The sequence below is a fragment of the Carcharodon carcharias genome, chromosome 6 (assembly GCF_017639515.1).
Source record: "Carcharodon carcharias isolate sCarCar2 chromosome 6, sCarCar2.pri, whole genome shotgun sequence".
Classification (NCBI taxonomy): Eukaryota; Metazoa; Chordata; class Chondrichthyes; order Lamniformes; family Lamnidae; genus Carcharodon; species Carcharodon carcharias.
In genome coordinates this window covers 72,883,177-72,898,343 of record NC_054472.1, presented here as the reverse complement: position 1 = coordinate 72,898,343, position 15,167 = coordinate 72,883,177, and the positions used below count along the sequence as shown (strand labels likewise).

Genomic DNA, 15,167 nt, shown 5'->3' with positions numbered 1-15,167 from the left:
CCTGGGACTGAAATAATTGACCTCCAACAGCCACAAACATCTCCCTTTGTTCTAGGTATGTCTCCAACCAGCGGAGAGTGTTCCCATTGATTTCAGTTTTGCTAGGGCTCCATGATGTCACACTTGGTCAAATGTTGCCTTGATGTCAAACGCAGTCACTATCACCTCACCTCTTGAATTCAGCTCTTTTGCCCATGTTTGGGCCAAGGCTGTAATAAGGTCGGGAACTGAGTGGGCCTGGCAGAACTCAAATTGAGCATCAGTGAGCATGTCAATGCTGTGTAAGTGCCACTTGACAGCACTGTCGACCTAACTTTTCTCTCACTTTGCTGGTGATAGAGAATAATTGGCTGGGTTGAATTTATCCTGCTTTTTGTGGGCAGGACACACCTGGGCCATTTTCTACATTGCCAGGTAGATGTAGCTGTACTGGAACAGCTTGGCTAGGGGTATGGCTAACTCTGGAATACAAGTCTTCAGTGCTATTGTCAGAATATTGTCAGGGCCCATAGCCTTTGCAGTAACCAGTACCTTCAGCCATTTCTTGGTATCATGTGGAGTGAATCGAATTGGCTGAAGACTGGCATCTGTGATCCTGGTGAGCTCCAGAGGAGGCCAATATAATAATCTAATCAGCACTTCTGGCTGAAGAATGTTGCAAATGCTTTGGCCTTACTTTTCGCACTGAAGTGCTGGGCTCCCCCATCATTGATGATGAGGATATTTATGGAGCCTCCTCATCCAGTTAGTTGTTTAATTGTCCAACACCATTCATGGCTGGATGTGGCAGGATTGCAGAGCTTAGATCAGGTCCTTTGGTTGTGGGATCACTTAGCTCTTGTCAGTTGTATGCTGCTTCTACTGTTTGGCATGCAAGTAGTCCTGTGTTGTAGCTTCACCAAGTTGATCCCTGTGGATATACAGTCCATGTCAGGGTCAAATGTTTTTAGGGTGATACATTCATGTTTCTAGTTGAGGGTAACGGGTACCAGGTGTGGCAAGTGCTCCAGGTGGGGATGTAGCCTGAGCTTGGACTGTAATCTGTGGAGACAATCCAACCAGGACTACAGACAAGTTTCTGGTCAGGGAGGTTGGCATGGATCTAGCCAGGCTGCAGGGCAACTGCAGAAAGAAATACAAAGGATGTGCTTTGCAGCCTCCTTCCCTGACATTTTCTTTCACAAGTCCACATCCCATCTACACCCCTTCACCTTGTCCCAAATGAGCATTGACATTGGAGCTGTGAGTTAGGCCCTGTCATCTAGCATTGCCAGGTCAGCAGTAGGGATGTTGGCCAACAACAAGGTTCCTGTGGAAACATTTTTGGAGCACAGCCATTCACATTCCCTAGAAACTGCTCATCTCCAATGCCTCCCCTATCCGTCCCCACAAACCTATGGTCTTTGTATCATCCCCAGCCGTTTATTGGCTCTGCTATTTATTCCCCTCTCCCTCACCAATAATCCCCTCATATTCAGCTCCAGCAACTTCCCTTGCTGTCTCTGCCAATTTGCCCTAACGCTTTGCTCCTGTCTCCTATACATTCTGATCAACACATTCTCTCTTTATCATTCTTCAGAAGATTTCATTGTTCCCTCAGCAACTTCCTTTTTATCTCCCTTCAGCACCCATCTCTTTCTCCATATCTTTAGTTCCCTTCATGCCCTTATATTCCCTCCACCCTCCAAAGTGAGTTGCGGCACTTCTTATACAAGATCCAAAAGGTGCATAGTTCACCTGTGTGTATGCAGGACAGATTTTCCTGCACCTCACCTCTGCCCCCATCTGACCCTTCCCCCATTGTCTTTTCAGCAAAGATCAGGCAGGCAAGGGCAGAAACCTGCTCAGTGAGGAATTCATTGCATTTAGACTCCCACAGGGCAGATCCAGGGAGCCAAAGCATGTGTACCCATACAGAAAGGCACCTGTTAATTAAATTAGAATGAAGAAAATGCAGTCTCTGGCAATATTTCTCCTGCCTGTTGTGAATGAACATTGGGGCCCTGATATTCATTGTTACAAGATCAGCAGCTGGGGCTTCGGTCAACCATGGTCCCCTAGAACACAGCCACACTCAGGCCCTATCCATATCCTACAAATACAATATTTTTAAAAATAGTTTTTCCAGGCAGCTCGCTGGCCAACCTTTCCTTCTGTCCAAGCAGTAAATTTTCGCCACCTGTCTGGCACAAGTTAGCAGCAGAAATAGGGGACCTCACCTCTCACATTCAAATGGAAATACAACTAAGGTCACGGGGCCATCTCCAGCAAGAGAAGAAGTCCCACCCAGAGAGAGATACTCTTCCATTGGAAAACCCAAGGTAATATTTGGACAGACTTTTACCCGTGTGAAAGAACATGCAGAATTCTCTCTCCTGGGTGACACACCTTACTTATTCTGTAGGTCAGTAGCTTTAATATAGAATTTGATCCAGTTTAGAAAACCCAAATTTGAATCCAAAGAGCTGTATGCTCTCGTTGACCATCAAATGTTAACTTATGTGTGCAAACTAATTTGTATCAACCCTGTCACTGGTGCGAAAATATACCTCAGAGCCAGAAAAAAAGGCAGAGTTTACTATTATGGAAATAAATTAATTCAATTTCTTACAGTAGGGCCAAAAGATCACTGCTAATGAACGATAAAGAGAATCATAAGCTATCCCTTTGTCTACATTTTTTAAACTTGCTATTGCAGTGACCTAGAATTTGCCAGCATTATAATTAAACCTTATGAAGGTCTACCATTAAATAATAAATCTATAAACTTTAATACTGTACATAACTGTAAGTCACTAACAGAAATGGTTCTCAGTAAAAATTCACAAACATGGAATTATACTTAATTGCACTTGTAGTTTATTATTTCTCTTGTTTAGTAAAGTCAAGACAAACCAGTACACAGTTACCAAACACTGCACCTTGCTATTACCTTCCAAAAATTAACGCTTCAGCATTGGAAAATACTTCAGCATCTAACACTCACTGAAACTAAGCTGGAAATCTGATTTGTCATCGCTCCATTCAGCAACATAAAATATAAAATATCACTGAAAAAATTAATATTTACATTACTTAGACATATTTTAATAACTCAAGAAACCAGTGTATTGATCTTATCAAGTTGACCTTCTTGTTATCTTAATATTTTTTGTTGGGTTTAAGGCATATAATGTTGACTTTGTAGCTAGTCGTGTACAGTACAGATGTACCCATGAAATAAATAGATGTACAATGCCGTTGGTGATTTAAAAAATCTGCTACATTTGAAACATTTGAAGGGTAGTAAGTTAATATTTTCAGGCAATATTTAACTAACCAAATAAGCAAGACATGGAAAATTAAACCCCCTAACCTCTGGCTGTGCCCAATGCCGCACGCACAAGCCTTTGTAATGGGAAGACTTAACTGTGGCTAAACACAACCTGCCTTGATTTAATAATGCAGCCTTTTTAAACACACCGCTGCCTAATCTTTTTTTGGAATAAAGAATAAGAATTTAACTCATTTAAAACAAATAAATTTAATCCAATTTTATATTAGACTTCTCTTTTTAAAAAAATTGAATAACTTTACACTCAAAGCTTCAAGGAAACTGATAAAACGATGTCTGAAATGATCTCTAGAACCTTGAAACAAACTGGCATACTGCTTGTTTAGACTAATCTCACTACTAAAATGAACTGCTAGAACTTTTTGTTTGAATGTAGACTACTTCAGGAATGAAAAGGTCAGAATGCTCACGTAAGAATATATTGAATATTATTTATAATACTATGAGCTATTTATAATACTATGAGGCTAACTATGTAGCCAGATTCACAGGATTTCAGATTGATATGCAGTTGTACACTATTTGCCCTGCAGTGAACTGAAGTACATCCTTAACATTCCATGGCAATTATGTTGGTAATAGCTCAGCTCAGCTGAGTTTAAACTAAGAATTCAGCATTTCTGTCTGTTTAAGGAATGAAAATCCTAGAGAAGAGTCTTTAGAAAGCACCAATCTCTGTCCCCCAGGGTCTGTAGGGCTTGCCAATGCTGCTCGTCGGAGTCTGAGCTGATGAACTAAATGTGCTGGGAGAAATCAAGGGAAAAGTGCTAAAAGATAGAGGGAATGCAGACAAGGATGACATTGAGAACAAAGGTGGGGACAGTTTGGTGGAGGAGGTGACCACTGGGATGACTGGACCAACACTGCAATTAGGAGCCACTCTAAGTGGAGAGGTATCTGTGTGCGAGGATGTGCCGATCCTGTTTTGATGGTGAGGCTCCGTCGAAGCAGTACTACTATTGTTATTATGGGCAGCCTGTGGCAATAGGATCGGGTGCAAATGATGATGTGGGTGCTGACTGAAGCCAGTGCCCCAGGCAAGATGTCCAATGCTAGGGGGTGCAGTACTTGCAACTTCCCTCTGAGATGCATAGTTATTGAGGTGAGAGACCAAACGCACACGGAGAGGATCAGAGTTCTCCAGGCCTTCAATAATACTCAAGTACCGAGCCACTTCAGCCAAACACTCTCGAAATCCCAGGCTGCGGTAGTCCATAGCTAGTGCCTGAGCATCAAAATAGCCTACAACATCAGATAAAATTAAAATAAATTTATTTTAAAAGTCACAAATACTATAGCAATTGCACAGTCACTTCAGGAAATCTTTGGTATTTTGCATTATATAAGTGGCAACATGGCATTCTTACAAAAGGAATATCCTTTATACTAGGGTATAACAACAACTTGCATTTATGTAGTGCCTCTTAATGTAATAAAATGTTCACAGGACAGTAATCAGATAAAAAGTGGCACTGAACCAAAAAAGGAGATACTAAGATGGCTTCAAACAGAAAGGTTTTAACAGAATCTTAAAGGAGAGGTGGAGAGATAGTTTCATCAAGATACATCTCTTTATCTATGAGATTAATTTATCTTTGTCTAATTAAATAAAATTAAACTTAAAACATTTTAATGTTCCTTCTTATGTTCTTAATTCAAAATATCTCTTGCCATAGCACTCAACGGAAGTGCCTGGCCATATTTATAAAATGTAAATGCAATTAAGTTTACACAACAGCCAAACTGTATAGTGGTGGAAAAACAAATTGAGGAATCTTTGACAATGATTGTGCTGAGATAAGGTTGGGAAAGTTGTAGTTCTCCACAATTCTGCACAGCTGAAATGCCATGCCAGAATAAACTTAGGAATTAACTATTTACTTCAATTTCAAATAAAAGCCCATCTGAAAACTGGGAGTCCTACACTCTTCAAGTATTTCTCAACTTTTACAAAGTATATTTTAATCACTGGCATTTTCTAACCGATCTTTACCAGAAATACCAACAAAATGTTACCTTTGCCACCGGCTGCATGCAGCATCTTCAAGTGATCAACGGTCATTTGCAAAATCTCTGCTTTTTCTAGTTTGGCGGATCCCTGCCAACAGCAACAACGAGTTACAATTAAAGACTTGTGTGAAACCGACTTTTCCCAGTCAACATGCTGAACGACACAATATGTGGTTTACATATTTATAGTATGGGTCATTTTACTGAGATTTACTTTAACATGACTCTAGAAAATATTTAAGTTCTTTTTAATAAAGCAAGCTGGCTGATTTGTTTACGCCTAAGTTATTTTTTTTAAATTGAGTACCAGAACTTATTTCCCATACTTGTTTCTCGTAAGCACTCGGGACCAGTCTTCGCAGTTCTGACAAGCTGTTGTTAATACGATCCCGGCGGCGTTTTTCTATGATCTGTTTAAAACAAAATAGATTTCTTTTAAAGAATCAGCCAGACAAAACGCGTGTAAACAATGTTCGCTTCGACTACAATCAACAAAAACGATCGTATTTCTCAGCGGGATTGTGTGAAACTTACCCCTCGCCTCCTTTTCCTAGCCAGGACCTGAGAGGATGTGGTAGGGGACATGGAGCCGGTGGCTGTGCTGGAGTTCCTGAAATCCAATCCATCAAACTCGGGATCAGTATTCAAGCAGAGTTCTGTGAAAAGTCTACTTCATTTGGAAATTTACAAACTGAGGCTTTTTTAAAGCAATAACTCAATACCATAAATTGCAGCGTCCAGAAATGAATCAGATGTTAAATGTTAGAGCAGGGCTTTTAGGATTATTTTTAATGCATTGGGATGAGGTCCAGTAATTAAAATGGTCCTCATCAAATCCATGCAATCTTCAGATTTCAGAATAACCCCTGGCATTTGTAGGCATTAATATTCTACTAATATTAGACATTACCCATTTTCATCGGCGCTTTCTTTCTCCACTTCGATCGTTTCGTCCAGTTCACTGTCCGACGAACTGTAATCGTGAGTTCTCTTCATGTTCGGTTCAATTGTTCGTGTGTGTGCTGTAACATTAATGAAGCTCCCAGCAGATATTGTCCGCTCGGCTGCCTGCAGTACACTGACTTGCTTTCCCACGGTATTGCACTTACCAACTTCACCAGTGACCTGTCAAACCCCCGCCAGCCGTGCCGATTGACAGCTCGCGCGGCCCATTTGCCGAGCGGCTGGGCTCAGATTGACGGCGTCCGCGCTGCGGGGCCGGGCTGCCGGGCGCCTGATTGGCAGCCCAGTCCTCCAATCAGGAAGCGGGAAAGAGGGGCCGCTGCGCTGCCATTGGCCTCAGATCGCGTCCGGCCCGCTGCAGCCAATCAGCTCGCGCTGTCCCCGGCCCAAACGTCAAGCACGCGCAGGTCGTGGGAAGCGTGGGAAAGTTCTGGCAGCGACCGGCGTGGGCCAATCAGAGCTGGCGGCGGTCGGGCGTTCGATTGAAAGTAGCAATTCGCTTGGGCGACTGTGGGTCTGCGGCAGACCGTGTGAACAGTAACATTAGCTGCTCAGAGCCACGCCAGCTAATTCCTGCTCCATTTATACTGCTTCCAGAGAGCGAGAGCGCCGCCCCTCCCCATTCTACCTCCATTTATTATACTCTTTCCACAGACTGAGGTCACTCACACCACAACGGATTCATGTTGTATACAGGCAGCCGCACTCGTGAGAGAGAAGAGAGAGAGACCAAACCAACCCGCCCTCTCCCCTTCCAGGCCTATTTATATAAAGGATACACAGTGGGAGCAGTGCAATACAACGACTTTATTGCATGTGTGAAGAGCTGATTAAACTTGACAGATGAGATATATCAAAACCGCGCAATTCGAAACCACGCTTCACCAAAAAACAGGTGCTGAAGCTCGAAGGGTTATGATGCTCAACATTTTTTTCCAGGCCACCCTTATTTATTTAATGTAAACCTACGCGCGCCAATTGTATTTAAGAAATGCGATATTTTAAAATGAAACAGGTAAGTACAAAAGCAAAATATCGCGGATATTGGAAATATGAAATTTTTTAAAGCGCTGGAAATATTAGGCAGGTCAGGCAGCATCCGTGGAGAGAAACAAGAGTTAACATTGCAGGGCGATGACCTTTCATCAGAACCAAACCAATAAAGGGTCAAAATCTGTATTTGGCCATACGCCGTTGTCCTCGGCTGCCAAGTCATGGCATGTCAAATATACCATCGGCTATTAAAACACAGACATAACCTGTCAGAACACTAATGTTGAATTCACATTCCATAGAGTTCCCGATGTCAGGGATGTCACCATGGCCCTGAAGGAGAGGTTTTGGCACTTCACTGGAAAAAGGGAAGGAAATTAGAGATGGAATGCATGTTGTTCATGCACACAAGTTACTTATTCTGAGCAACAATGTTCTCATCATAGATGGTGTGTGGCCTCAGATAAAATAAAATATACAAAAGTTTTTTAAAAGCGCACAAAAAGAGCATGACAGGTGGACAATTTATTTTATTAAGATACAGTTCCTCAAACAACCTTCTGTGTAAATCAAGATAGTAAGGCTTGGCGACCAGTGTACTAAGATCATCAAAACCAAGACAACCTCTGTTCAGCATAAACACTCACACATCGACCTTTCCAAGGAAATGCCCCTGGACAGTCATCATGAGCAGCTCTAGGCTTAGCTCATTATGATGTGCTCACAGTCAAATATACTACCAACTGTCAGGCTGGGGTCTCTCACATCTGTGCTTGCCAGCCCATGGTTTTCCACTAATTCACTTTAATGGCAGAAAATTACAGGCTGGCAAATGCTCAAGTAGAAAATCCTAGCCTTACTGTCTAGGTTCACACATCGAGAATGGCTATTTGGGTAAACTATCAGAGGATTGAACATACCCATGCCAACTTCAGGGAGAAAATCTTATTTAGTCTATCCTCAAGAATTATTCGGAAGGAAGTGGCATTGTCATTACTTTGACCATTTCTATCCAGCAACATACTCCTGCAATGTGGCAAACAGTTGAGTGATCCTACAGGAGTAGCAGAGAGTAGGTGCTATGAACGCTTTGCGTCACCACTAATGGCTATCATAGAAAAACCAGAGACGAGTTCCCAATGCACGACATTAAAAGAAATTTTAAAGAATATGAAAAGGGTATTGCATGGATCTCTGATGGGTCCAAGCATGGGTAGTCTTATAAGAAAGAAAAAAAACAATAATACATGAGCATTGCAATTTAGGAAAAGTGCAAGTATTGCATATCAACTGTTCTATTAATTCATAAATTAAAGCAGCTTCCTAAAAATTATTGGTTACACATGCAGTTAGACAAACAAATGAGAAGCTAGACAAGCATGGCTATGGCTACTGGACAAGCATAAGGAGAGATAAAAGACAAACAATTTGTAGATTAAATTGCCACTGGTACTAATGTGCTGGGGATAGATCTAGCAGCTCCTAGGCAAATGTATGATTATATGGCTTCATCTGAAAATAAAGACTATTGTATCATTTTGTTAGAATAAGAGAACTTACAAGAAAGAACAACTACACATTGTTTTTCTTCCATGTCAAACAAAAGCTTATCTGCCAAATTATAGGTAGCCTTTTAAAATAAATAAATTTGCAAAAGCAGGATTTTCATTTACATAAACCTGCAAGTCAATGCACTGATATCTGAACTTCACTATATCTATGCAGTGGTTCTCTTAGTTCTCATCCGCTGCTTTTGAGATAGCTAGTGCGCCTGTCAAAAATTAATCTCGCAAATAGCCATTAAAGTTTGTTTTTGTCACACAAAGGCAGGTTTGCTAAATTTGCTAAATAGAAGGACAAGGGCAGCAGATGCATGGGAACACCACCACCTGCAAGTTCCCCTTCAAGCCACATACCATCCTGACTTGGAAATATATCGCCGTTACTTCGCTGTCACTAGGTCAAAATCCTGGAACTCTCTCTCTAACAGCACTGTGGGTGTACCTACACCACATGGACTGCAGCAGGTTACCACCACCTTCTCAAGGGCAAATAGGGATGGGCTATAAAAATGCTGGCTTAGCCAGTGACACCCACATCTCATAAAAGAATAATAGCAAAATCAGCACATTGCCTCTTTGAATCCTTTTGCAATATTCTATGTGATAATCATGCCATCATCAATGGAGAATCATTTCTGAACATTTCAATAGTGTTCACAAAATTGCCTTTACTCGTAGGGAACAATAGGTTGCTATGAGAAGAAATTACAGAATTGGGGTCAACTGAAAGTTCAGAAGTTCATAAAGCTCCCAGATGACAGTCAGCAAGCCCAGGCTATCGCTACTGGGCTGCCAAGAGCCAAGTTAGCAATTTGCTATTTTTCACAAAGCTTAACCATGTTGTTTTCTAGTTTGCAATTATCCTCACTGTACCGATACGACAGCTTAAGTTTTCCAATCAGGTCATCTGTTTGCCAAATTTAGATGGCAGCTCAGTTTATACAAATTGCTTGCCTTTTATTTCTCCTTTTGCTTGTCTAGTAGCCTTAACCATGCTTGTTTAACTTCTCATTTGTTTGCCTAACTTCATGTGTAACCAGTAATCTTTAGGAAGCTGTTTTAATTTATGAATCAATAGAACAGTTTTATTCAACCATAATTCATAAGTTGCCCACTGCACATTTTAATGAAAGCACACTACCATAGTGGATGACGAATTAAGTCTTACGCAAACAAGTCATTTTGCAATGGCGTGGAACCTCCGAAGACATAGCCAAGGGTCAGAGATCACCTTTCATCAAGGAGGGTGGTAATTACGTGGTGATAAAAGACTGCAAGGGAGGAAGAGGGACAAAAATAAGTAACAAAAATAGATCCCAGTAGTTTCTGCAATATTATCATTCTACTAAAATTTTGGATTTGAAGTATAGAATTGGCATGTAACAGGAATATTGGGTTAATCAGAAAATATTCTTTTAACTGAGAATTTTGTAATTGAAACACTTTTATCTCTGGTTAAAGCTTTTCTACATAGTAACAATCAGCATTTCAGAGTGTCAGTATTTATATACAAATATATGAATTAGGAGCAGGCGTAGACCACTCGGCCCCTCGAGCCTGCTCTGCCATTCAATAAAATCGTGGCTGATCTGAACGAAACCTCAACCACACATTCCTGCCTACCCCTGATAATCTTTAACCCCTTTGTTTATCAAGAATCTATCAAGCTCTGTCTTAAAAACGTTCAAAGATTCTGCTTCCACTGCCTTTTGTGAAAAAGAGTTCCAAAGGCTCTAAGGAAAAATTTCTCCTCATCTTTGTCTTAAATGAGCGACCTCTTATTTTTAAACAGTGACCCCTAATTCTAGATTCTCCCACAAGGAATCATCCTCCCCACATCCACCTGTCAATACCCCTCAGGATCTTAAAGGTTTCAATTAAGTCGCCTCCTACTCTTCTAAATTCCGATGGATACAAGCCTAACCTGTCCAGTCTTTCCTCATAAGACACCACACCCATTCCTGGTATTAGTCTAATGAACATTCTCTTAACTGCTCCTAATGCATTTGCATCTTTCTTTAAATAAGGAGACCAGTACTGTACACAGTACTCCAAATCTGGCCTTACCAATGTCCTGTACAACTGAAGCATAGTCTCTATACTTTTGTAATCAATTCCCCTCACAATAAATGATAACATTCTATTAGCTTTCCTAATTACCTGCTATACCTGCATACTAGCTTTTTATGATTCATACACCAGGACAGCCAGATCCCTCTGAAGCTCAGAACTCTGCAATGTCTCACCAATTAGATAATAAGCTTTTTTATTCTTCCTGCCAAAATGAACTATTTCACATTTATCAAGATTATACTCCATTTTCCAGATCTTTGCCCACTCACTTAACCTATCCATGTCACTTTGCACCCTCCTTCTGTCCTCTTCACAATTTACTTTCCTAACTATATTTGTGTTGTCAGCAAATTTAGCAGCCATTCCTTCAGTCCCATCACCCAAGTTATTTATATAAATTGTAAAAAGTTGAGGCCCCAGCACTGATCCCTGTGGCACACCACTCATCACATCCTGCCAAGCAGAGAAAGATCCATTTATGCCAACTTTCTGCTTCCTGTTAGATAGCCAATCTTCTATCCGTGGCAATATGTTACCCCCCACACCATGAGCTTTTACTTTCTGCAGTATCCTTTGTTGTGGCACATTATCAAATGCCTTCTGAAAATCTATGTACAATACATCCACAGGTTCACCTTTACCCAGAGCACATGTGACTCCTTCAAAGAACTCCAATAAATTGGTAAAACATGATTTCCCTTTTACAAAACCGTGTTGACTCTGCCTGATTGCCTTGAATTTTTCTAAGTGCCCTGCTATAACATCTTTAATAATAGCTTCTAACATTTTCCCTATGACAAATGTTAGGCTAACTGGCCTGTAGTTTCCTGCTTTCTGTCTCCCTCCCTTTTTGAAAAAAGGAATTACATTTGCTATTTTCTAATCTAATGGAACCTTCCTCGAATCTAGGGAATTTTGGAAAATTAAAACCAATGCATCAACTATCTCACTAGCTACTTCTTTCAAGACCTTAGGGTGAAGTCCATCCGGACCTGGGGATTTGTCAGCCCGCAGCCCCAACGATTTGCTCAATAGCACATCCCTGGTGATTGTAATTTTCTCGTGTTCCTCCCTCCCTTTCATTTCCTGATTTCCAGCCATTTCCGGGATGTTATTTGTGTCCTGTGTAGTGAAGACCGAAGCAAAATACCTGTTTAATTCATCCACCATCTCCCTATTTTCCATTATCAATTCCCCAGATGCGCTTTCTTTAGGACCAACGCTCCCTTTGTTAACTCTTTTCCTATATAAATATCTATAGAAACGCTTACTATCCATCTTTATATTACTAGCTAGCTTTCTCCTATACCCTAATTTTTCCCTCCTTATTAATATTTTTGTCATCCTTTGCTGTTCTTTATGTTCTTTCCAATCTTCTGACCTGCCACCTGTCCTTGCATAATTATATGACTTTTCTTTAAGTTCAATACTGCCTTTGACTTTTTTAGTTAACCACGGATGGTGGGCCCTCCCCTTGGATTTTTTCTTTCTAATTGGAATGTATCTATTTTGTGTATTCTGAAATATCCCTTTAAATGTCTGCCACTGAACCTCTATTGACCTACCCCTTAACCTCATTTACCAGTTCACTTTAGCTAGCTCCACTTTCATGTCCTCATAATTGCCCTAATTTAAGTTTAAAATACTAGTTTTGGACACACTCGTTTCTCCCTCAAAATGAATGTAAAATTCAATCATATTAAGATTGCTGCTACCTAGGGGTGCATTCACTATGAGGCTATCAATTAATCCTATCCCATTGCTCAATAGCAGGTGTAGTATAGCCTGCTCCCTAGTTGGCTCCAGAATATGCTGTTCTAAGAAGCTACCCTGAAAAGTATTCACTGACAAATATCATTCCTTTCAATGCCATTTACAAGTGTCGTGCTGCTAGTTAACCAGAGTGACCTCTTCTCTCACTAATATAGACTGGTTTGGGCCTTTTTCCAATCAGCATCACTCCACAAGGATCCTGCCACTAGTGCAAGAGATCATCATATCCACATACTGTAAGCAGGAATTCCTGGTCTCGCAAGAATTCTTGTTTATGGGATGCAGCAGCTGGATTCATTTCAAGCAGCATTGATGGCGAAGGGAAGCAGAAAGTGCAATGGATAACAATGAACTAGAAAAGAAAGGAGGAAGGGATGACAATGAAGGGAAGGCAAAGGGAAAAATGTGTGATTGTGAAGGGGCAAAGGAAGTGTGAAATGGATGACAATAAAAAGAAGCAAGAAGAAAGAAATGGATGAGACAAGGAAAAGGCAGATGTTGAAAGCAGTGCTTCTTGGTGGGGAGGAAGGACATGGTCAGTATTAACTAATGGAGAGTAGTATCAGCATGATTGAGGGAGTAGGGAAGAACATTATCTTGAAAAAGCAAGAGGTACTGAAGAAAGAGTATCAGCTTGAATTGAGAGGTTGGAAGAAGCAGTATTTTGCTTTTACCTTACGAATCCATGAAGCCACTTGCATTCATGTTATATGCTTAGAACAGTCCTTAGAACAGTTCTTGAGATGTCAGCTTTTCCGAAGCTCTTAGTTTACTAGGATGAGATATATGAGTTGTCTCATCTTTTCTCTCCCAGTTCTCTGATACAGGAGTGGATTATACTCTCACTATTCACCTGGAGAATCAACATTCTTCAAACACAGTAAAGAGAAAAGAATATCAGAGACCTGTCACATGAGATAACAAATTCCCTGGGCCTGATGACTTGCATTCTAGGGCTCTAAAAGAGGTAGCTGCAGAGATAGTGGATACATTGGTTTTAATCTTCCAGAATATCTCAGATTCTAGAACAATTCCCAAGGATTTGGAGGCAGCAAACATAACCCCATTATTCAAGAAAGGAAGGGGAGGGAAATTATAGGCCAATTAGTTTAACATCAGTAGTAGGCAAAATGTTAGAATCTATTATTAAGAATGTGGTAACAGGGCACTTCGACAATCAGAATATGATTAAGTGAGTCAACATCGATTTGTGAAAGGGATATCATGTTTCACAAACCTGTTGGAGCTTTTTGAGGATGTAACTAGTAAGATGGATAAGGGGAAACCAGTGGATGTCTGTTTTTGAATTTTCAAACAGCAATTGATAAGGTGCCACACAAGAGGTTATTACACAAAATTAGGATTCTTGAGATTACGGATAATGTATTAGCATGGACTGAGAATTGGCCATGCTGATCTCTGCTTTTGAATTTCTTAAATTTACTCTGACAGAAGGGCCAGTACAGAAGGGCCAGTACATGAAATTTACCCCCAGAAGTGTAGGTCTTTGTAAGTTGGAATTCTTAAATATTTTTTACATTTCTTTTATCTTCTCTTTTCCTGATGTGGTGTTTCACACATCAGTCCACATGGCAGCAGGCCTCAGTGGCTGACAAAGCATGATTTACTGCTTGATAATTAATTACTTAAGAAGGCTCAAAGGGAGCATGAACTGGTTGGGCCAAATAGCCTTTTCGTGCTGCATGTTATGTAAGTTATAAATAGGGGAATAAAGCCATTCATCCCATTTCACTTCATCCCTTCAGAAAGACACTCACCCCTTTCACCTCTACATCTATTTTCCTGGAGTGATTCCATGGTTTTCATGGCCATTAATTTACCAACAAATTCATTCAAAACGTTGATCAATCTGTGACAAAGAATTTCCTGAAAGCAGAGTTAAATTTGCCATTTACTAGTTTGAACTGGTTCTATTTTCCTATGTAAATGAAGTAATATTCTGGCTTTACCTTTTCCATGGCATTTAAAATCTTTTAAAGAGTAACACAATAATATCACTTCTCTTTGTCTTAGTGAACCATTCTCTTCTGCAGAGACAGCCATTGACCTATGGCAGGGATCTACATATCTTCCTCCCCCACTGTGGAAACAGAAGAATTGCTAAATAGAACCACACACAATATAGTGTTACAAGGAGGAGAGACTGGCATAAAATTTACAGAGCACATTTGTTGCACAATGTTAGGATAAACAAAATTTAGCTTAACAGACAGAAGAAGGCAGCTAATGGGTAAGAAATTTGCAAATTTGATGATAGCTCCAGTGAGATCAGCAGCAATCCTAGAGCATAGGGAGGATATAAGGAGTAGGAGAGACCAAGAAAACAGTGAAATTAGTAGTGAATGAGAGCAAAGTGAGAGCAGTGGTGACTGAGAACATAGTGAGAGCAGCGGTGACTGAAAACATTGTAAGAGCAGTGGTGGCAGAAAATACAGTGA

General features: G+C 40.6%; 1 protein-coding gene across 1 annotated transcript; it reads right to left on the bottom strand.

The window, feature by feature from the left end:
• Positions 1-2,842: 2,842 nt before the first annotated feature.
• On the bottom strand, positions 2,843-6,501 carry hey1 (hes-related family bHLH transcription factor with YRPW motif 1). Its single transcript, XM_041189024.1, has 5 exons — positions 6,255-6,501; positions 5,879-5,954; positions 5,671-5,754; positions 5,351-5,432; positions 2,843-4,576 (listed from the first exon to the last, which is right to left on the bottom strand). The coding sequence occupies exons 1-5, from the start codon at positions 6,338-6,340 to the stop codon at positions 3,993-3,995; spliced, it is 912 nt and encodes a 303-aa protein (XP_041044958.1). The 5' UTR covers positions 6,341-6,501; the 3' UTR covers positions 2,843-3,992.
• Positions 6,502-15,167: the final 8,666 nt, after the last annotated feature.

Bases quoted from the DNA above. Each gene is read 5' to 3' on its own strand.
- hey1 (XM_041189024.1), bottom strand. From the start codon at position 6,340: ATGAAGAGAACTCACGATTACAGTTCGTCGGACAGTGAACTGGACGAA. The intron at 5,955-6,254 runs GTAATGTCTAAT...ATTGGATTTCAG, and splicing joins GAAAGCGCCGATGAAAATGG to GAACTCCAGCACAGCCACCG. The intron at 4,577-5,350 runs GTAACATTTTGT...CTGATGTTGTAG, and splicing joins GCATGCAGCCGGTGGCAAAG to GCTATTTTGATGCTCAGGCA.